The 22373-nt window shown below is 47.7% G+C and overlaps 1 protein-coding gene across 1 annotated transcript in view; it reads left to right on the top strand.

Moving 5' to 3' along the window:
• GFER (growth factor, augmenter of liver regeneration) overlaps positions 1–3296 on the top strand; it is a 28997-nt gene extending 25701 nt beyond the window's left edge. Inside the window, exon 3 of the mRNA XM_069209778.1 lies at positions 227–3296. Coding sequence (XP_069065879.1) covers positions 227–389 — 163 coding nt within the window. The 3' untranslated portion in view covers positions 390–3296. The remainder of the gene's footprint in view (positions 1–226) is intronic.
• The last annotated feature ends 19077 nt before the right edge of the window (positions 3297–22373 follow it).

Here is a 22373-nt window from a genome sequence, read left to right as displayed (position 1 = left end):
ATGTGGCGTTGCAGCCTTCAACACCGCCCCATGAATGTTAAATGACTGATTTTGAGAAGCCAATACTTGTGTGAGCATTCTGACTAGGGCTGAGAATAGGCTCATAACTACATAATCATGTCATAGGTGCAGTTTTGAGAGAGAGAGTGAGGAATCTGGTGCATGCACTTTAAAGGAAGTAACATAAGAACATCACCAGAACAATTCTGTTTTTTGTTTGTTTTAGACTCGCCACAAATCAGCCAGACACCAGCACCAGACACAACTTATCCCAGTGGCTGTGCTTCCTCCACAATGACGTCAACAGGAAGTTGGGAAAGTCTGAGTTTGACTGTTCCAAAGTTGACGAGCGGTGGCGAGACGGATGGAAGGATGGCTCTTGTGACTAACCTTCACACCAAGTTGTTAATATTCAAATACATGTATATATCTCTGTAGTGCATTTGTAGCTAAGTATTTGACGTAAAGATCTAACCATGTAAACCTTTTGTGAATGTAAATGAAGTGGTAGGTTTCTTAAGTAAAAGACAAGTGCATATCAACTGTAAATATATTTTTAATAAAGCTCTTGATAGACGTTGCACTTTTGGAAGACCGAGACAACCCTAAAATTATTTATAAATGCTGATGTGAAATGCAACAGGAAATGGAGCAGTGACATTCGTTAGTGGTACATCAGGCTTGCTTCATCAGAATTTACTGTACTGACACGTTGAGATCGATCCTAACTACTGAACGTTTTGCGAGTCACATATCTTAGTCAGAAAGATTTCAACACATCACACCTAGGCTGAGGAAGGTTTCCATCTTTTGATAGTGTTTTTACTGCCGTCATATTTTTGGGGAAGATTGTTCACGGCACTATATCCGATATCCGATGTAAAAACGACCTTACACATTGGCATCTCAGTGTTGTGAACTCCTTCCGGCGTATTGTCTCTGTTGTAGAGGACCTTTATCTGGTCTCTCCCTAAGGCACTATATATTCTACAAATATAGCCAAGTTTTAAATGAATGAATTATAACACTCGTATCACACACACTGCCACAGGGCTTGGGTCTTCTAAGCCTCTAGAGTTGGGTTGCTTTTAGCCTTCTTTAAAAAAGGCAGGATATCTGTCTGCTTCAAATTGTATGGCAGGAGTTCCGAAGGATGGCACCTGCACAGAGAATGCTCTCCTGCTCTGCTTTCACGTCTGAATTAGGGAACAGCCTTTATTTACTGGTTCTGGCATCTAAGCACCCTGACTTGCTGGGGTGTGGAGACTGTTCCCCTAGATAACTGAGTGCCTGATTGTTAATGCCTCTGAACATGATTGCACCAAGTCTAAAGAGGATTCAGTCATTGATCTGCTATATAAGTAAGTTGTGCCATGCTTGTGTTTCGTGAGCTCTCCTAATGTTAGCCTAATTTCTGTTGTGTACTCTTTGGAAGCGAGGGATGGTTTGGAATTTACTGCTGCCGCAGTAACTGTGGAATGGCAAGTTTCAGGCGTCTACTAGTAACAGATCCAGTGTATTCTTAAAGGGACTTCTCAGCATTTAAAGAACACCATGGTCCTTAACCTTGATGGATAAAGGAAGTTATTACTTTAGGATGGGTATTGCTGAGAGGCACATTACATAGCCCTAAGTATATTGAGCTTGGTTGTGGAAAGGTAGGTTGCATCCAGAGTTCCTCTTCTTAAGAGATTTGTATTTGAACTACAGTGGCTGTCTTCCGCTACCAAAAGTAGGAGAAACATTGGATCCCTGTGTCAGAGTCCTTAATGATTTTTAACGGGTTAGTGACAAAGGAACATTTTATATCCGGGCCCAGAGATACTTGTTCTTACGGCTGTAGAAGAGTGTCAACTTCTTTATGGTGGCTGGAACAGGATCTGCTTCCAATGCTAGTGTTCTTGGTAAAAGAGAGGGATCTTTTGTGCCTAAGGCATAAATAAGTCCAGCATGACTAATTAACAGAGACACCCTCATCTGCAAACCTCTGTGCATTTTTCCTGAAATCAATCTTAAGCTGTGGGAGGATGCCAGAGTGGTCTCTTTTTGACAAGGACTTATCCCTGCCTCACTTATAGGCTGTGCATGTCTCAGATGGCATTATTTCTACTGGACGTATACCCTCTAACACCTATCCAAGGTTGCAAGTGAATTCCTTTTAAATATCTTTGTTTAGATATATCTTTGCTTAGACACAACACAAAATCAGTGACCTCAATTCAAGGCTATGCAGTGTCTCCAGCAAATTTGCTGGTGAAGTTGCACCATCTAGCTTCAATCAAAGGCTGCTAGACAATAGTGAAATACGTGTGCTGCACATGCATCACTTAACATCAACCCTAACCGGTATGGACTAGTGAACTACCTCTGCTGTAAATGCACCCTGCTACAACAATTTAAAGCGTGCTGTTTTTAAGGTACTATCCTTTGTTTACATAAACCCGAAACATCAATCCTGTGGTGGGACTGATGAGCTTTGGATCTGTTGGCTAATTTGAAAACTTGCAAAGAATTGGACTCATCTACCATCAGTTTGTTCCTAGAGGACACCTTTGCTGGCATTACCTTTAAATTATAATATCCCTAAATTGATATTTTAAGTCCTGCTCTACCTAGCACTAGTGTGCCCTGTGTCTTCTCACAAAAGTCTCTTCTATTTACAAACATATTTTCTCATAGTTTGGGGTATTTTGGAAAGAAAATGTAGTTTGTTTCGTGCAACACGGCCTTTACGTCTAATCCCAATAAAATGAAAATCTTTGTAGTAGTATTCCTTGTTATAGGGTGCATTTATATTTCCTAGTAGCGAAGAACTTGAAAGAGCCATTTTACCATGTTGTTTACTCATGGCCTGTCTTTTCTTTAGTGTAGCAGTTTGTTAGCATTTATTATACTTTATTACTGCAAAGCATTAACTTTAAATACAAAAAAATACATTTTATTTCTGTCTGCTTGCACATTGGGTAATCTGACTTCTGAGTAGTTCCTGAATTTATGTATCTTTCTAGGCTAAGCCAGACTAGGATATCACTTATGGTCTCCACCCTAGGTACATAAGGAAGAATAATAAATTGTTTTCAAATGAAACTAAGTAGAAAAACACCACCAACACATGAAAGTAAAAAGAAAGGTTGTGAGTAAATGCCTAATAAAATACAACGATGTTTAACTGATCCTTTTAAATGTTATTAGTTTGAAGTTAGCACTTTGTTTGTCTCGTTTAATAATTTCAGTATTGCCCATGACATTGAGTGCATCATGTAATAAAGTGATTAGCTATTGAACTACTTTATAAATATATTATTGTTCAGTTCACTTAATTTATAAAATTGTGTGTCATTTGGAAAAGTATTTCTCCTGCATGATTCTGAGCTCCTTCACCTTCAAAACATGGGCAGTTTTAAAAATAGGCCAACTCTTTGTGGTAAGTGCTTTCTGAAAAAAAAGTTACTCTCTTCTATTCCTTTTCCTAGATAGATAGATATGTTTGTATTGTGCAATTATTTGAAATCATTACAGTAAAATCAGTGATGCATATATTTTCCTTTTTGTGACCACATCTAAAACAATGTTTGCCTTGGCCTAAGCGGCCTGCAATCATTACATGAGATATATATATATATATACATACATATACATATATATATATATACATATATATATATATATTTATTATTATTTTTTTTATTTTATTTTTTAAGATAATAACCCTTTATAAAGTTCATGATTGTTAATCAGAAGGTTAAAGAGCCGAAGGAGTCTAAAGTGCAGCTTTTGCCCCTGAACTAGGAACCGGACAAGTCTCAATCTGAACTTCAAGTCTTCAGGAGATCTCAGAGACAGAAACGAGTCAAAAGTGCGAGGTATAGTGTCTGGTGCATTCAATGGTAGAGCCCAAACTGCTCTCAAAAACCTCATAAATCTAGCTGCCAACTGAGAGGACTCATTTTTCAAGCATGCTTCCATGGCCGCACTGCAAGGGTGGATGTGCAGTGTGCGCCATATTGAGCGCAGCCAGAATACTCTAAGGGGAAGCAGCTTTTCACATACACAAAGATATGGATTAATGATTTCTCCTGTGTAGTGCAAAATCTGCACCGACTGTCCTGAGCTTCAAAATTACTCCGTCCATACCAGTACATGTTTAGTGGAATTAGCACCAGACACAATCTCATTAGCTCCTGGTTTAAGGTCAAGCTAAATGGCAGAGAGAGATTAATCGGTAAGACCCCCGGCTCATAAAGGATGGGCGCCCACCGGCCATAAGCCAGTTTCTTGATTGACTTGGAGTCCTGGTCCCTATATAATAACTTTGCTTGCTTAGTTATCAATCTAGAAACTATTGGCACTAGGAGGCCACTTACCCAGATCTCCCGAGCCTCCATGGTATCCAATACATGGTTGAAATATTTAAACCAATTAGTTTGAGCGTTGTTTATTGTTTCCCAGATTATACATTTAGCATACTTTCTTTTGCCTGCTTTGCTTTCGCACAGTATATTAAAAACTTGGCTTTAAGGGCCCAATGCTGGGAAAACAGACAGAACTCCTGATGAATTTGGACATGTGCTGTATAGTGAGGTAGGGAAAAAAACTCTCTTATATCAAATGGATTGCATCCTGTCAAGCCAGATTGCCATTCTCGGTCTATATACAATTGTTGCATGGGTTAAAAGTTGGACATAGTTTACTGCCCATCACCTTTAGCAAAAGCCCCAAGTCTGGGTTCACCAATGACTTCCGAAATTTACGAAAGGCCCACTCCAGTGAATTCGCTGCTGCCTGGTGAGTGCAATAAGAGGTGAAGTGTGGTCCCTATGGTCCAGCCAAACCCTCAGGTATTTATAAGATTTCGCAACTTCCACAGTGCTTCCCTTAACCCCTTCGCTGCCAGGCCTTTTCCCCCTCCTGTGCCGAGCCTTTTTTTGGCTATTTGGAGCAGTTCGCGCTTAGGCCCTCATAACTTTTTGTTCACATAAGCTACCCATGCCAAATTTGCGTCCTTTTTTTCCAACATCCTAGGGATTCTAGAGGTACCCAGACTTTGTGGGTTCCCCAGAAGGAGGCCAAGAAATTAGCCAAAAAACAGTGAAAATTTCATTTTTTTTAAAAAATTTGGAAAAATGGGCTGCAGAAGAAGGCTTGTGGTTTTTTCCCTGAAAAGGGCATCAACAAAGGGTTTGCGGTGATAAAATCACCAGCTTCCCAGCTTTCAGGAACAGGCAGACTTGAATCAGAAAACCCAATTTTTCAACCCAATTTTGGCATTTTACTGGGACATACCCCATTTTTACGATTTTTTGTGCTTTCAGCCTCCTTCCAGTCAGTGACAGAAATGGGCATGAAACCAACGCTGGATCCCATAAACCGCAACATTTCTGAAAAGTAGACAAAACTCTGAATTCAGCAAGGGGTAATTTGTGTAGATCCTACAAGGGTTTCCTACAGAAAATAGCAACTGAAAAAGAAAAATATTGAAATTGAGGTGAAAAAAACATCAATTTTTCTCTAAGTTTTACTCTGTAACTTTTTCCTGCAATGTCAGATTTTCGAAAGCAATATACCGTTACGTCTGCTGGACTCTTCTGGTTGCGGGGATATATAGGGCTTGTAGGTTCATCAAGAACTCTAGGTACCCAGAGCCAATAAATGACCTGCACCCTGCAGTGGGTTTTCATTCTATGCCGGGTATACAGCAATTCATTTGCTGAAATATAAAGAGTAAAAAATAGCTATCAAGAAAACCTTTGTATTTCCAAAATGGGCACAAGATAAGGTGTTGAGAAGCAGTGGTTATTTGCACATCTCTGAATTCCGGGGTGCCCATACTAGCATGTGAATTACAGGGCATTTCTCAAATAGACGTCTTTTTTACACACTGTCTTACATTTGGAAGGGAAAAATGTAGAGAAAGACAAGGGGCAATAACACTTGTTTTGCTATTCTATGTTCCCCCAAGTCTCCCGATAAAAATGATACCTCACTTGTGTGGGTAGGCCTAGCGCCCGCGACAGGAAACGCACCAAAGCGCAACGTGGACACATCACAGAAAACAGACCTGTTTTTAGCAAAGTGCCTACCTGTAGATTTTGGCCTCTAGCTCAGCCGCCACCTAGGGAAACCTACCAAACCTGTGCATTTCTGAAAACTAGAGACCGAGGGGAATCCAAGATGGGGTGATTTGTGTGGCTCGGACCAGGTTCTGTTACCCAGAATCCTTTGCAAACCTCAAAATTTGGCTAAAAAAACACATGTTCCTCACATTTCTGTGGCAGAAAGTTCTGGAATCTGAGAGGAGCCACAAATTTCCTTCCACCCAGCGTTCCCCCACGTCTCCCGATAAAAATGATACCTCACTTGTGTGGGTAGGCCTAGCGCCCGCGACAGGAAACACCCCAAAGCGCAATGTGGACACATCACAGAAAACAGACCTGTTTTTAGCAAAGTGCCTACCTGTAGATTTTGGCCTCTAGCTCAGCCGCCACCTAGGGAAACCTACCAAACCTGTGCATTTCTGAAAACTAGAGACCTAGGGGAATATAAGATGGGGTGATTTGTGTGGCTCGGACCAGGTTCTGTTACCCAGAATCCTTTGCAAAGCTCAAAAATTGGCTAAAAAAACACATGTTCCTCACATTTCTGTGGCAGAAAGTGCTGGAATCTGAGAGGAGCCACAAATGTCCTTCCACCCAGCGTTCCCCCACGTCTCCCGATAAAAATGATACCTCACTTGTGTGGGTAGGCCTAGCGCCCGCGACAGGAAACGCCCCAAAGCGCAACGTGGACACATCACAGAAAACAGACCTGTTTTTAGCAAAGTGCCTACCTGTAGATTTTGGCCTCTAGCTCAGCCGCCACCTAGGGAAACCTACCAAACCTGTGCATTTCTGAAAACTAGAGACCTAGGGGAATATAAGATGGGGTGATTTGTGTGGCTCGGACCAGGTTCTGTTACCCAGAATCCTTTGCAAACCTCAAAAATTGGCTAAAAAAACACATGTTCCTCACATTTCTGTGGCAGAAAGTGCTGGAATCTGAGAGGAGCCACAAATGTCCTTCCACCCAGCGTTCCCCCACGTCTCCCGATAAAAATGATACCTCACTTGTGTGGGTAGGCCTAGCGCCCGCGACAGGAAACGCCCCAAAGCGCAACGTGGACACATCACAGAAAACAGACCTGTTTTTAGCAAAGTGCCTACCTGTAGATTTTGGCCTCTAGCTCAGCCGCCACCTAGGGAAACCTACCAAACCTGTGCATTTCTGAAAACTAGAGACCGAGGGGAATCCAAGATGGGGTGATTTGTGTGGCTCGGACCAGGTTCTGTTACCCAGAATCCTTTGCAAACCTCAAAATTTGGCTAAAAAAACACATGTTCCTCACATTTCTGTGGCAGAAAGTTCTGGAATCTGAGAGGAGCCACAAATTTCCTTCCACCCAGCGTTCCCCCACGTCTCCCGATAAAAATGATACCTCACTTGTGTGGGTAGGCCTAGCGCCCGCGACAGGAAACACCCCAAAGCGCAATGTGGACACATCACAGAAAACAGACCTGTTTTTAGCAAAGTGCCTACCTGTAGATTTTGGCCTCTAGCTCAGCCGCCACCTAGGGAAACCTACCAAACCTGTGCATTTCTGAAAACTAGAGACCTAGGGGAATCCAAGATGGGGTGATTTGTGTGGCTCGGACCAGGTTCTGTTACCCAGAATCCTTTGCAAACCTCAAAATTTGGCTAAAAAAACACATGTTCCTCACATTTCTGTGGCAGAAAGTTCTGGAATCTGAGAGGAGCCACAAATTTCCTTCCACCCATCGTTCCCCCACGTCTCCCGATAAAAATGATACCTCACTTGTGTGGGTAGGCCTAGCGCCCGCGACAGGAAACACCCCAAAGCGCAATGTGGACACATCACAGAAAACAGACCTGTTTTTAGCAAAGTGCCTACCTGTAGATTTTGGCCTCTAGCTCAGCCGCCATCTAGGGAAACCTACCAAACCTGTGCATTTCTGAAAACTAGAGACCTAGGGGAATCCAAGATGGGGTGATTTGTGTGGCTCGGACCAGGTTCTGTTACCCAGAATCCTTTGCAAAGCTCAAAAATTGGCTAAAAAAACACATGTTCGTAACATTTCTGTGGCAGAAAGTTCTGGAATCTGAGAGGAGCCACAAATTTCCTTCCACCCAGCGTTCCCCCACGTCTCCCGATAAAAATGATACCTCACTTGTGTGGGTAGGCCTAGCGCCCGCAACAGGAAACGCCCCAAAGCGCAACGTGGACACCACCAAAGTTTTGGAAGAAAACAGAGGTGTTTTTTGCGAAGTGACTACCTGTAGATTTTGGCCTCTAGCTCAGCCGGCACCTAGGGAAACCTACCAAACCTGTACATTTCTGAAAACTAGAGACCTAGGGGAATCCAAGGAGGGGTGACTGGCGGGGCTCGGACCAGGTTCTGTTACCCAGAATCCTTTGCAAAGCTCAAAAATTGGCTAAAAAAACACATGTTCCTCACATTTCTGTGGCAGAAAGTTCTGGAATCCGAGAGGAGCCACAAATTTCCTTCCACCCAGCGTTCCCCCACGTCTCCCGATAAAAATGATACCTCACTTGTGTGGGTAGGCCTAGCGCCCGCGACAGGAAACGCCCCAAAGCGCAACGTGGACACATCACAGAAAACAGACCTGTTTTTAGCAAAGTGCCTACCTGTAGATTTTGGCCTCTAGCTCAGCCGCCACCTAGGGAAACCTACCAAACCTGTGCATTTCTGAAAACTAGAGACCTAGGGGAATCCAAGGAGGGGTGACTGGCGGGGCTCGGACCAGGTTCTGTTACCCAGAATCCTTTGCAAAGCTCAAAAATTGGCTAAAAAAACACATGTTCCTCACATTTCTGTGGCAGAAAGTTCTGGAATCCGAGAGGAGCCACAAATTTCCTTCCACCCAGCGTTCCCCCACGTCTCCCGATAAAAATGATACCTCACTTGTGTGGGTAGGCCTAGCGCCCGCGACAGGAAACGCCCCAAAGCGCAACGTGGACACATCACAGAAAACAGACCTGTTTTTAGCAAAGTGCCTACCTGTAGATTTTGGCCTCTAGCTCAGCCGCCACCTAGGGAAACCTACCAAACCTGTGCATTTCTGAAAACTAGAGACCTAGGGGAATCCAAGGAGGGGTGACTGGCGGGGCTCGGACCAGGTTCTGTTACCCAGAATCCTTTGCAAACCTCATATTTTGGCTAAAAAAATGCATTTTCCTCACATTTGAGTGACAGAAAGTTCTGGAATCTGAGAGGAGCCACAAATTTCCTTCCACCCAGCGTTCCCCCAAGTCTCCCGATAAAAATGATACCTCACTTGCGTGGGTAGGCCTAGCGCCCGCGACAGGAAACGCCCCAAAGCGCAACGTGGACACCACCAAAATTTTGGAAGAAAACAGAGGTGTTTTTTGCGAAGTGACTACCTGTAGATTTTGGCCTCTAGCTCAGCCGGCACCTAGGGAAACCTACCAAACCTGTACATTTCTGAAAACTAGAGACCTAGGGGAATCCAAGGAGGGGTGACTGGCGGGGCTCGGACCAGTTTCTGTTACCCAGAATCCTTTGCAAAGCTCAAAAATTGGCTAAAAAAACACATGTTCCTCACATTTCTGTGGCAGAAAGTTCTGGAATCTGAGAGGAGCCACAAATTTCCTTCCACCCAGCGTTCCCCCACGTCTCCCGATAAAAATGATACCTCACTTGTGTGGGTAGGCCTAGCGCCCGCGACAGGAAACGCCCCAAAGCGCAACGTGGACACATCACAGAAAACAGACCTGTTTTTAGCAAAGTGCCTACCTGTAGATTTTGGCCTCTAGCTCAGCCGCCACCTAGGGAAACCTACCAAACCTGTGCATTTCTGAAAACTAGAGACCTAGGGGAATCCAGGGAGGGGTGACTGGCGGGGCTCGGACCAGGTTCTGTTACCCAGAATCCTTTGCAAAGCTCAAAAATTGGCTAAAAAAACACATGTTCCTCACATTTCTGTGGCAGAAAGTTCTGGAATCTGGGAGGAGCCACAAATTTCCTTCCACCCAGCGTTCCCCCAAGTCTCCCGATAAAAATGATACCTCACTTGCGTGGGTAGGCCTAGCGCCCGCGACAGGAAACGCCCCAAAGCGCAACGTGGACACCACCAAAGTTTTGGAAGAAAACAGAGGTGTTTTTTGCGAAGTGACTACCTGTAGATTTTGGCCTCTAGCTCAGCCGGCACCTAGGGAAACCTACCAAACCTGTGCATTTCTGAAAACTAGAGACCTAGGGGAATCCAGGGAGGGGTGACTGGCGGGGCTCGGACCAGGTTCTGTTACCCAGAATCCTTTGCAAAGCTCAAAAATTGGCTAAAAAAACACATGTTCCTCACATTTCTGTGGCAGAAAGTTCTGGAATCTGGGAGGAGCCACAAATTTCCTTCCACCCAGCGTTCCCCCAAGTCTCCCGATAAAAATGATACCTCACTTGCGTGGGTAGGCCTAGCGCCCGCGACAGGAAACTCCCCAAAGCGCAACGTGGACACCACCAAAATTTTGGAAGAAAACAGACCTGTTTTTAGCGAAGTGCCTACCTGTAGATTTTGGCCTGTAGCTCAGCCGCCACCTAGGGAAACCTACCAAACCTGTGCATTTCTGAAAACTAGAGACCTAGGGGAATCCAAGGAGGGGTGACTGGCGGGGCTCGGACCAGGTTCTGTTACCCAGAATCCTTTGCAAAGCTCAAAAATTGGCTAAAAAAACACATGTTCCTCACATTTCTGTGGCAGAAAGTTCTGGAATCTGGGAGGAGCCACAAATTTCCTTCCACCCAGCGTTCCCCCACGTCTCCCGATAAAAATGATACCTCACTTGTGTGGGTAGGCCTAGCGCCCGCGACAGGAAACGCCCCAAAGCGCAACGTGGACACATCACAGAAAACAGACCTGTTTTTAGCAAAGTGCCTACCTGTAGATTTTGGCCTGTAGCTCAGCCGCCACCTAGGGAAACCTACCAAACCTGTGCATTTCTGAAAACTAGAGACCTAGGGGAATCCAAGATGGGGTGATTTGTGTGGCTCGGACCAGGTTCTGTTACCCAGAATCCTTTGCAAACCTCAAAATTTGGCTAAAAAAACACATGTTCCTCACATTTCTGTGGCAGAAAGTTCTGGAATCTGAGAGGGGCCACAAATTTCCTTCCACCCAGCGTTCCCCCACGTCTCCCGATAAAAATTATACCTCACTTGTGTGGGTAGGCCTAGCGCCCGCGACAGGAAACGCCCCAAAGCGCAGCGTGGACACATCACATTTTTTCATTGAAAACAGTGCCTACCTGTAGTTTTTGGCCTGTAGCTCAGCCAGCACCTAGGGAAACCTACCAAACCTGTGCATTTCTGAAAACTAGAGACCTAGGGGAATCCAAGATGGGGTGACTTGAGGGGCTCTTACCAGGTTCTGTTACCCAGAATCCTTTCCAAACCTCAAATATTGGCTAAAAAAACGCATTTTTCACACATTTCGGTGACAGAAAGTTCTGGAATCTGAGTGGAGCCACAAATTTCCTTCCACCCAGCGTTCCCCCAAGTCTCCCGATAAAAATGATACCTCAGTTGTGTGGGTGGGCCAGGTGCCTCCAACAGAATAAGGCCCAAAACTTGTAGAGATACAGGGGATAGTACTGCGAGTTTATAAGGACATATTCTTTTATACATCTTTAGACTGACTCTGCTTTGGGGACCCACATACGTGAGGTGTCATTTTATTTGGGAGACTGAGGGGAACACTGGGGAGTAGGAATTTTGTGCTGGAGTGGTGATCGTACGAAGAAAAGTCAGGAAAATATGCTTTTTTTAAGCACATTTTGAGGTTTACAGAGTAGTCTGGGTAAGAAAATGTTGGGGGATCCACGCAAGCCACTCCTCCCTAGACTCCTTGGGGTGTCTAGTTTTAAAAAATTTCTGGGTTTGGTAGGTTTCCCTAGATGAAGGCCGCACACAGGACCAAAAACATAGGTGCCCTCTCCCCCCCCAAACACAGGTAGTTTTGTAATATATCGTTTTGATGTGCCCACATACGTCCGTGATGTGCCAAACACTAAAATTTTGAAAAGAAACACACTTAGGTTATGTGAAAAAGACCCCTCACCCACCAACCAAGTTGGTGGCATGCTTCATCATCGGGGTCCCACCTGAGGCACCTAGCGTGTCATAGGTGTGCTGCGACGCCTGATTACAGCGGAGCAGGTTTGGTCATTTTTACCACACATACTGGTTGGATTTGGCACGAGGGTGAGTGATGGTTCAGTGGATCAAATTTTACTAACAAGAGCTTTCACAAAAATGAAAAGCACTGTTAGTAACTGAAAGGCAAAAAACTGAACCAATGACTCACAGCTCGTGAGCTGTAAAGCCGCGACAAGGCACCAACCGCTTTACAGTCCATTCACACAACTTTCATACATGACACACACAAGGCCATTCACACCGCCAGCCACGGGCCCAGCACATTACAACACTCACATCGACAGACAGCGCCACTCAAGGGCCCATCACTTACATACGCCCACATGCCTGATACAACAATCACACCAGCTGATGGGAGTGTGTGGACTGGTGTTTGGCTTGCAGTGTGTTGCAGTAGCCAACATCAAGTCAATATGTACAGTCTCAGCCAAGCCCCACTCCACACACAATGGCATCATATTTTTTTTTTTTTTAACAGAGGAACCCCTAACTAAGTAGAAAGAATTACAAAACAACAAACACAAAAGCTCTAACTAACAACATGACAGAAATGCTAACCATGAAACTAAACACATGAAAATACTAAACAGACATGAGTTTACACTCATGGTTGTTCCCAGAAATTCTTCTGGGTGTGGTAATTCTTAAAACAAGCACCGACACACAGCCCAGGCTTTGAAGGACAATCTGGGCAGTACATTCGAGTCTCCCTCCGGATACCTTTTCGAAAACACACTCTACATTTCTTAGCTGGAAAGTCTTTTTTGGGTGTGGGAGGAATGTGCTCAGCAAAGTGGCGATCTTTCAATCTAGCCACATCCTCCACCACTGCTTCTCTAGGAACTCTGGCCTGTTCCACCACAATAAGGCTCTCTATCACTGACTCCTGAAATTTCACAAATGTCATCTTTGAGTCTGGAGACCTATCCCTAAACACAATAAAAGCATTGAAGGTTGCTAAGTGGAAGAGGTGAAGTGCTAACTTCTTATACCAAACATAAGACTTACGAATAGCAGTATAAGGTTCCAACCTCTGGTCAACTCTATCTACACCTCCCATGTGCTTATTATAATCTAAAATGCACACAGGTTTGCGCACTTCAGCAACCTGGCCCCAAACAGTCACAGGGGAAGTACTCTCATCATGGATGGTACTTAGCATGTAGACATCCCTCTTGTCTGAAAATTTCAAAGCTAGCAGCTCCTCGTTCCGCAAGGCACAGCACTGTCCCCTCTCAAGTTTTTTACAGACAAGCTCCCTTGGATAGCCTTTCCGGTTAGAACGGATTGTGCCACAAGCAACTGTGTCCACTCTAAACAATTCCTTGAACAACTGCACACCAGTGTAGAAGTTATCTACATACAAATGGTGACCTTTGTTGAACAGTCGTCTACCAAGATCCCACACTATTTTCTCAGTAACTCCAAAAGTGGGAGGACAACCAGGGGGGTCAATATTGGAATCCCTACCAGTGTACACACGGAAACTATACACATATCCTGTCCTACTTTCAGACAGCATATACAATTTAATTCCATATCGTGCCCTTTTGCTAGGAATGTACTGCCTAAAAACCAAACGACCCTTGAAGAGGACCAAAGACTCGTCCACACTTATCTCTTTGCCTGGAACATAGACCTCCGAAAACCGATCTACAAAATGATCAAGGACAGGCCTAATCTTAAAAAGACGGTCAGAATCTGGGTGATCTCGTGGCAAGGCTAATGCATTGTCAACAAAATGCAGCATCCTAAGAAGAAGCAAATACCGATTACGACTCATGGTAGCTGGAAATATAGCTGTTGCCATCAAGGGACTAGTAGACCAATAAGAAGCCAGTGACGGCTTCCTTATCAACCCCATCAAAAAAGTCAAACCCAAAAACTTTTTTAGCTCCTCCAAATTTGTGGGAATCCACTGGGCAGCTCTAGAGTGTGGCCTAAGTCTAGCAGCGTTGTCCCTCAAATGCTGCTCCGCATACAAATTAGTCTGCTCAACAATCTCTTCCAAAAACACATCATCCATGAATAACTCAAAGAAATTGATAGGCATAAAGTTCTCTGTATTGGCGTTACACCCCGGGAGACCAGTAAAGGCAGGCAACTCTGGCTGCTCCATGTTTGGGGCAACCCAGACATCAGGTCTTCTAACGGGAAACCTTTCAGCCCCAGGTTGCTGCACTATTGGCACATCAATGTCCTCCTCTAAAACAGAACCTTCATCTGCACTGAGTGTGGCTTCATCATCAGAAGATTCCCCTCCAACAGAAACATCACTGCCAGAATCTCTGACTTCCTCCTCTGCCTCAGATGCAGAGTCCGTCTCATAGTCATGATCAGACTGTGACTCAAAAAGCATACCAACCACCTGCTGAGCGGTCATCCTGCGGCTAGCCATGATCTCTCCTGCTAAAATTAACTGGACAAATTCACCACCAACAACCAGCACTGTGTAAGACAAGTAACAAAGTGTAGCTTTGTTAGTAAGAGTTACAAACTCAAAAACTATACCGCTCACTTGCCTGAAAAAGCTTGATTCACCAGCAACTACACAGCAATCACCAATGATATCCCACTAAAAAGAAAGAAAGAAAGGCAAATTAGAAATAAGACAAAACAAATATCATTGTGCACAAACCTAAGGACAATTTCACACACAATCCTGCATTTAGTACACCCCCTACAAACATGTCATTCATGCATGGCAACAATACTCCTTTGGAGTAAATTGTTTTTACTTACCTAAAACATGCAACTGTGCAAACTGCAGGTCAACCACCGCCAAAACCGCAAGGAGCCACAGCAAATAAAGCAAAAGCTTTGAACTAGAACAAAAAGGAGGAATTTTTTTTTTATCACAAATGCAAAGACTTCTTCAGTTGACAAACACCCCACCATCAAACATTTTAGAAATTGGTGCCTAAGTGGATTCTGTCATAGGGGCAGATGGGCCTACTAAAAAAATAGGCCTGTCTGCCCCAAGGAAGCCAGAAAATACCTTTAGTACTGTGTCCCCATGGAGAGCGACCCTTGCCAAAGGGGACAGCCCTCAAACAAAAAAAACAAAAAAAAAACACACACAACACTATCCCTGGTGCCTAAGTGGCTTCTGCCCCCTTGGGGGCAGGTGGGCCTAAGAAAATAGGCCCATCTGCCCCCAGGGGGTGTAGAAATGGCCAACAGGTCAATGCCCCCCTTGGGGGGGCGCCCCCCGTGACCAAGGGGACGCCCCCCCACAAAAATAAACAAATAAAATAAAATCCCTGGCGTTCTAGTGGTTTCTGCCCCCCTTGGGGGCAGATCAGCCTAAAAATAATAGGCTGATCTGTCTCCAAGGGGTGCAGAAATGGCCTGGGTACATGTGCCCCCAAAGTGGGGGGCGACCCTTGCCCAAGCCCCCCCCCCATCCACTAACACACACACACACTATCCCTGGTGTCTACGTGGCTTCTGCCCCCATTGGGGGCAGGTGGGTCTAGAAAAATAGGCCCATCTGCCCCCAGGGGGGGCAGAAATGGCCAACAGGTCAATGCCCCCCTTGGGGGGGCGCCCCGTGCCCAAGGGGACGCCCCCCCACAAAAATAAACACATAAAAAAAAATCCCTGGCGTTCTAGTGGTTTCTGCCCCCCTTGGGGGCAGATCAGCCTAAAAATAATAGGCTGATCTGTCTCCAAGGGGTGCAGAAATGGCCTGGGTACATGTGCCCCCAAAGTGGGGGGCGACCCTTGCCCAAGCCCCCCCCCATCCACTAACACACACACACACACACACACACTATCCCTGGTGTCTACGTGGCTTCTGCCCCCCTTGGGGGCAGGTGGGTCTAGAAAAATAGGCCCATCTGCCCCCAGGGGGGGCAGAAATGGCCAACAGGTCAATGCCCCCCTTGGGGGGGCGCCCCGTGCCCGAGGGGACGCCCCCCCACAAAAATAAACACATAAAAAAAAATCCCTGGCGTTCTAGTGGTTTCTGCCCCCCTTGGGGGCAGATCAGCCTAAAAATAATAGGCTGATCTGTCTCCAAGGGGTGCAGAAATGGCCTGGGTACATGTGCCCCCAAAGTGGGGGGCGACCCTTGCCCAAGCCCCCCCCCATCCACTAACATACACACACACACACACTATCCCTGGTGTCTACGTGGCTTCTGCCCCCCTTGGGGGCAGGTGGGTCTAGAAAAATAGGCCCATCTGCCCCCAGGGGGGGCAGAAATGGCCAACAGGTCAATGCCCCCCTTGGGGGGGCGCCCCGTGCCCGAGGGGACGCCCCCCCACAAAAATAAACACATAAAAAAAAATCCCTGGCGTTCTAGTGGTTTCTGCCCCCCTTGGGGGCAGATCAGCCTAAAAATAATAGGCTGATCTGTCTCCAAGGGGTGCAGAAATGGCCTGGGTACATGTGCCCCCAAAGTGGGGGGCGAACCTTGCCCAAGCCCCCCCCCATCCACTAACACACACACACACACACACACTATCCCTGGTGTCTACGTGGCTTCTGCCCCCCTTGGGGGCAGGTGGGTCTAGAAAAATAGGCCCATCTGCCCCCAGGGGGGGCAGAAATGGCCAACAGGTCAATGCCCCCCTTGGGGGGGCGCCCCGTGCCCAAGGGGACGCCCCCCCACAAAAATAAACACATAAAAAAAAAACCCTGGCGTTCTAGTGGTTTCGAAAAATAATAGGCTGATCTGTCTCCAAGGGGTGCAGAAATGGCCTGGGTACATGTGCCCCCAACGTGGGGGGCGACCCTTGCCCAAGCCCCCCCCATCCACTAACACACACACACACACACACACTATCCCTGGTGTCTACGTGGCTTCTGCCCCCCTTGGGGGCAGGTGGGTCTAGAAAAATAGGCCCATCTGCCCCCAGGGGGGGCAGAAATGGCCAACAGGTCAATGCCCCCCTTGGGGGGGCGCCCCGTGCCCAAGGGGATGCCCCCCCACAAAAATAAACACATAAAAAAACATCCCTGGCGTTCTAGTGGTTTCTGCCCCCCTTGGAGCAGATCAACCTAAAAATAATAGGCTGATCTGCCCTCAAGGGGGGCAGAAATGGCCCTAAAAGACATGCCCCCCAAAGGGGAGCGACCCTTGCCCAAGGGGGCGCCCCCCCATCCACTACACACACAATCCCTGGTGCCTAAGTGGCTTCTGCCCCCCTTGGGGGCAGATGGACCTAAAAAAAATAGGCCGATCTGCCCCCAAGGGGGGCAGAAATGGCCAACAGTTCTCTGCCCCCTTGGGGGGGGCGCCCCTTGCCCAAGGGGGCACCCCCTCCCAACATACCTGCACAGAAAATATAAATCCCTGGTGATCCAGTGGTTTCTGCCCCCCTTGGGGGCAGATCCGCCTAAAAAGTAGGCCAATCTGCCCCCAAGGGGGGCAGAAATGGCCGTAACTAATTGCCCCCACAAGGGGAGCGACCCTTGCCCAAGGGGCCGCTCCCCGCCAGCAAGAAACACGAGCAAACAACAAAAAAAACAAATCCCTGGTGTCTAGTGGGCATTCCTGCTGCCCGATCGCAATGCGATCGGGCAGCAGGAATGCTCAAAGAGACACCGGGGGAAAGGAAAAGCCTTTCCTTTCCCCCGGTGCCTCTTTAGCCCAAACCCCCCACCCACCGGGAAGAGCAACTCACCTCTTTCCTCGTCGCCGCACAGGAAGCAAATGGCTTCCTGTGCGGCGAAATCCCCATAATGAAGTCAGCGCGCGATCGCGCGCTGACGTCATTATGGGGGGGTGGGGGGGTCGGGGGTGGAAGGGGAAGGGCTTCCCCTTCCATCCCTGACTTTGGGGGGGTGGGGGGAAGCACACAGAGGGAGCGAGAGCGCTCCCTCTGGGCTGTGTGCCGAGGACGTAGTGGTTACGTCCTCGGCACAGCAGCACTGTGCCGCGGGACGTAACCACTACGTCCGCGGCACAGAAGGGGTTAATAGACCAGGACCTGCGCTTTTTACATTTCGGTGAAATTATCAGAACTTTTGTTTTTGTAACATTTATCTTCAGGCTGCTATTTTGGTAATAGACTGCAAGTGCATTAAAGGGTCGCTGCAGCCCGATAGGCATCTGATCAAGAAGCACAGTGCCATCTGCGTATTGTAGTGATTGTATTCTGATGTCTGCCATTTTTTACGGAAAAGCCCTCGCCCCCTCTAGATGGCTTGGCAGGTCAGGCAGATACAAATTAAACAAAAATGGTGAATTGTTTTACATCTTTGTTTTAAGCCCTTCTCTGTCATAATTTTTACTGTAGTGGCCCATCTGGTGCTGACCTTTATTTTAACCCATGTATCTGTATGGAGCGCAATTGTGGCATTTAGTAGATTAGTTGGAATTGCTCAGGCCTGCAATTTTGTCCAAAGCTGCGATCTCGAGATGCTGTCAAAAGCTGTTTGAAAGTCTATAAAGCCTGCATATAGAGCCTTTCCATTTGCGGTCATAGTTACTTCACTCAAGTGGGCCAGGCAAGGGAGATTTTCCTTGATGTGGCAACCCCTTTGAAACCTGTTTGGGTAAATGGGATTAAGGTGTTACTTTCTTCCCAGGCATGGAGCTCCGTGTTTAAAGTACTGCCAAAACACTCCCCTTCTACATCAAGGAGTGCAATTAGTCTGTAGTTCACGGGAGATGACCTGGGGTCCTTTATATGTAGCGGTACCAGCAGTGAGCCCCTCTATGACTCTGGAATGGCTGATCCCAGCAAATATTGTTGAAAAAGTGGGGCCATAACCGAGGCCCATCTAGTAGAAGCCAATTTATAAATTGCATCCGGGATGCCACTTAGACCAGGGGCGCCACTTGGGCACATTGCTTTGATTGCCTTTGTTACTTGCGCCAGGCTAATTATTATTGGGTTGCTGGCCACCGCGCTAAGTAATCTTGGGAGCAGGTGCAAAGTCTTGCCGGAATACATGCTTTAATTTTCCTCTATGATGATGTCTTCTGCATGTTCCCGATATAAGCTGAGACCTACAGTTCCCAGTCGGCTGGAGCGACATTGCCACCTTTCACTGAAGACCTTGGGGTGAGGCCTTTGTTTAGCCACCTCCAGAATTTCTTTTGGTCCTTTGAATTTAGTATTAGATCTGAGTCAACACGTTTTCTTACTTCCTCCGCTTTTCTTTGAGTATAAAGTGCTTTTCTAAATTTTGTTTCCTTAACATGGTGATCTGGAGTTGCAACCACTTGTTCTCCCCCTTGCTGTGACTCCTGGTCTTTAGGGCTCTATTTAGTTGCTGTTTTAGGGCCTGTATTAGATTTTTACAGGTTTTTATGGAGATGAACTGGAGTGATTCCTTACAGCTGGCATTTCTTGTGTGTGAGCTATCCATCTCCTTTAAGAATGTGGCCAGGGGCCCCCAGAGGTTTGAGTTAGAATATTCCTTACCCTCAGTCAAGATCACCTCAAGAAACTCATCCGCACACGATGTTCCACCTCGCTCTATTGATCAGTTCAAAGTCATCTTGCGTTCCAATGAGGACCACATTAGGGCGGCAGGGTTGCAGTGTTGAAACTTCACAGCTAAGAATAGCATGGTCACTGGCCAGAGTCATGCAAACCTCAAGATTGCCTACAAGATGGAAGTGGGCCGGGGACACCCAGACATAATCTAGGGTGCCAGTCTAAAGGCAGAGGAGTGTGTATAGGCCACAGGAATGTCCGGTGCTTCTCTGCCATTTATAATGCAAAGGCCCAGTTGATTTAATTGTGCTTCAAGTTCTTTACCCTGCTTATCACTCCTTTGATATTGTGCATTGAGTGCCTGAATGTCCCAGATCTCATTGTTGAGACCTACCAGGCTGTTATTCTGATTTTCTTGCATTAAGTTACTGTTGAAGTCGCCCATGATTATCCACATATCCGATTTTGATTACTTTCAAATTACTCTTAGTTGACCATCAAACAACAGTTCAATACATTGGGTAACACCAGCCTACACCTCTAGTAAGCACAGTCCCACAAGCCAGAACAAAAGTTCACATAAGCTTGGGCTCCAACCACATGTAGAACCCTTGGGGGGGTATCCTTCTTTTGTCCCACCCTACCTAGGGTGGGGACACAAACGGCGTTGGGGGGAGGCTGTGCTGCTCCTGCAGCTCCCCCTGTCCATGGGCATGAATTTGGTGGTGGCCCCATCTTCCTGGGACCACCACAAGCGTGTTCAGGGGACTGTCTCCCGGCACCAGCCCTGCAAAGCATGCTGGGGCGGCCGCATATTGAATGAGCGGCTCTCCCGCTGCGCCCCCGCACAAGGTAAAGTCTCCTTTGTTGGAGGGCGGCGCAGGAAGCCCATCGCTGGCCGCCCCTGCCGGCTCCCCGCACGGCCAGCACCTTCATGTGCTGCCGTAGGAGCTGGCCTTCTCTGTTCTGTCTGCCTGCTCCAGCGGGCAGCCGCGTGGAGGCTCACGGCTGGATGGGCCGCTTGGGGGAGTGCAACGGCACTCCCCTCTTCCTCTCTGCAGCTTCGGGGCCCTGGGATGAGGTCCGGGGCCCTTCCTCGTCTCCACGGGGAGCACGACGGTGCCCCCCGATGCCACCATCTTCTTGGGGCCATGGGAAGGGTCTGGGGCCCCTCCTGGGGATCTTCACGGGGACGCGACAGCACCCCCCTACTTGACTTCAGCTAGGGGCTGCAGGATGGAGTCTGGGCCCCCCCAGCCAACCTTCACGGGGAGCGCAATGGCGCTTCCCGGCTTCTTCTTTGCCACAGGCTCCTTCACAGCCGGCGGCCATCTAGTGGGGGTACACAACGGCGCCCCCCATTCCTCATTCTTCACGGGGCCCCGTGATGGGGTCCGGGGCCCCCCGCCTCAAATCTTCACGGGGAGCGGGATGGCGTTCCCTGACTTTACTTCGGCCGAAGGGGGCCCCAGGATGGGGTCCGGGGTCTCTACCCACTGCGGCGGGGGTTGCGCGATGGCACCCCCCTCCCCCCCATCGACTCAAATCAGGCCAGACTTCACGGGGCCCCGGGATGGGGTTCGGAGCCCCTTCCTCGTACAGAGGGGGGAGTGCGACGGCCCACTCCAGGGGCACAGTCTGGAGCAGCTGCGGAGCCCCACGCGCTTCGTAGCTGCTTCTCCAGAGGTCAAAGGTCACCATCCTTTTTCCTTGGATATCTTGGGCCCCCAAGGGCTGATTTTCATTATTCTTGTCGTTTCCCTCCTGGTGACAAGCCTTTGCCACCAGGAGCACTCTCCTCAGGCCTCCTGGCCTTGAAGGGTCCCAGATCATAGGGAGCCCGTCCCACTGACTCCCTGCGCCAGCCTTTCCTCTGGGTTCCCTCTTTTCCTTCTGGCCAGCGTGTTCTCTTTGTGCTAGCCCAGTCCTTCCCCCAACTAGTCCTCTGGGGGGGGGTGATAAGGTGGCCAACTTACCTGGCCCTGGCAGTCGCATCGCTGGCCTGGAGTCCTTCAGGGGCAGAGTCCCTGCCCCAAGGGCAGTCAGGAGGTTCTTCCTTCCAGTTATCCATGACGCCCGTCTGCAGTCCCAGTGTCCAGCAGTGAAGCACAGCCAAGAGGGAGAGCTCTCCCCTGTGCAGGACCTTTTAAGTGGGGGCGGAAGTGTCCAGAAGGTCTGCACCTCTGGCCTATCCAGGTGTGCCACATCACTTGCTTGCCCCCGTCCCCTCCTTCTTGCACCGTCTTCTGGGATAGCTCAAAATGGCATCCTCCAGGAGTTAGTTGCCACATGTGCTCTGAAAGTCTCAGCCCCTCCTCACTGACATTCCTCGCAGGGCCTCTCCAGCCTGCTCTAGGCACGGAATGACAGCTGGCTGATTGATGCCAGTCCCTGCTCAAGCAACTGGACAGAGCAGTAATTGGCCCTAATCCTGAGCTGATTCAGAGAAAGATGACATCCATGGATGACCCATAAGTTGTACAACTATGCTCTTGTAACCTACTGCATCTTTCTTTTCTTACAGGTTACAGTGTACTTTGGTGTGACTCTGGTCTCGGTGGACCCCAGAGAACTGGAGTTGCACCCTAGGCCCTCCTTTCCCATTGACATTTAATGGAGTATCCCCACAATGCAAATACCTTAAGCGCATTGACATTGGCATTGAACTGAGTGTCCCTATAGTGAAAAGACAGTAAGCACACTGACTCTCCCTCACATGTGTACACCCCTC

The sequence above is a fragment of the Pleurodeles waltl genome, chromosome 10 (genome assembly GCF_031143425.1).
Source record: "Pleurodeles waltl isolate 20211129_DDA chromosome 10, aPleWal1.hap1.20221129, whole genome shotgun sequence".
In the NCBI taxonomy this organism is placed as follows: domain Eukaryota; kingdom Metazoa; phylum Chordata; class Amphibia; order Caudata; family Salamandridae; genus Pleurodeles; species Pleurodeles waltl.
The sequence above is the reverse complement of the archived record's forward strand: the minus strand, read 5'-3'. Positions and strand labels throughout refer to the sequence as shown.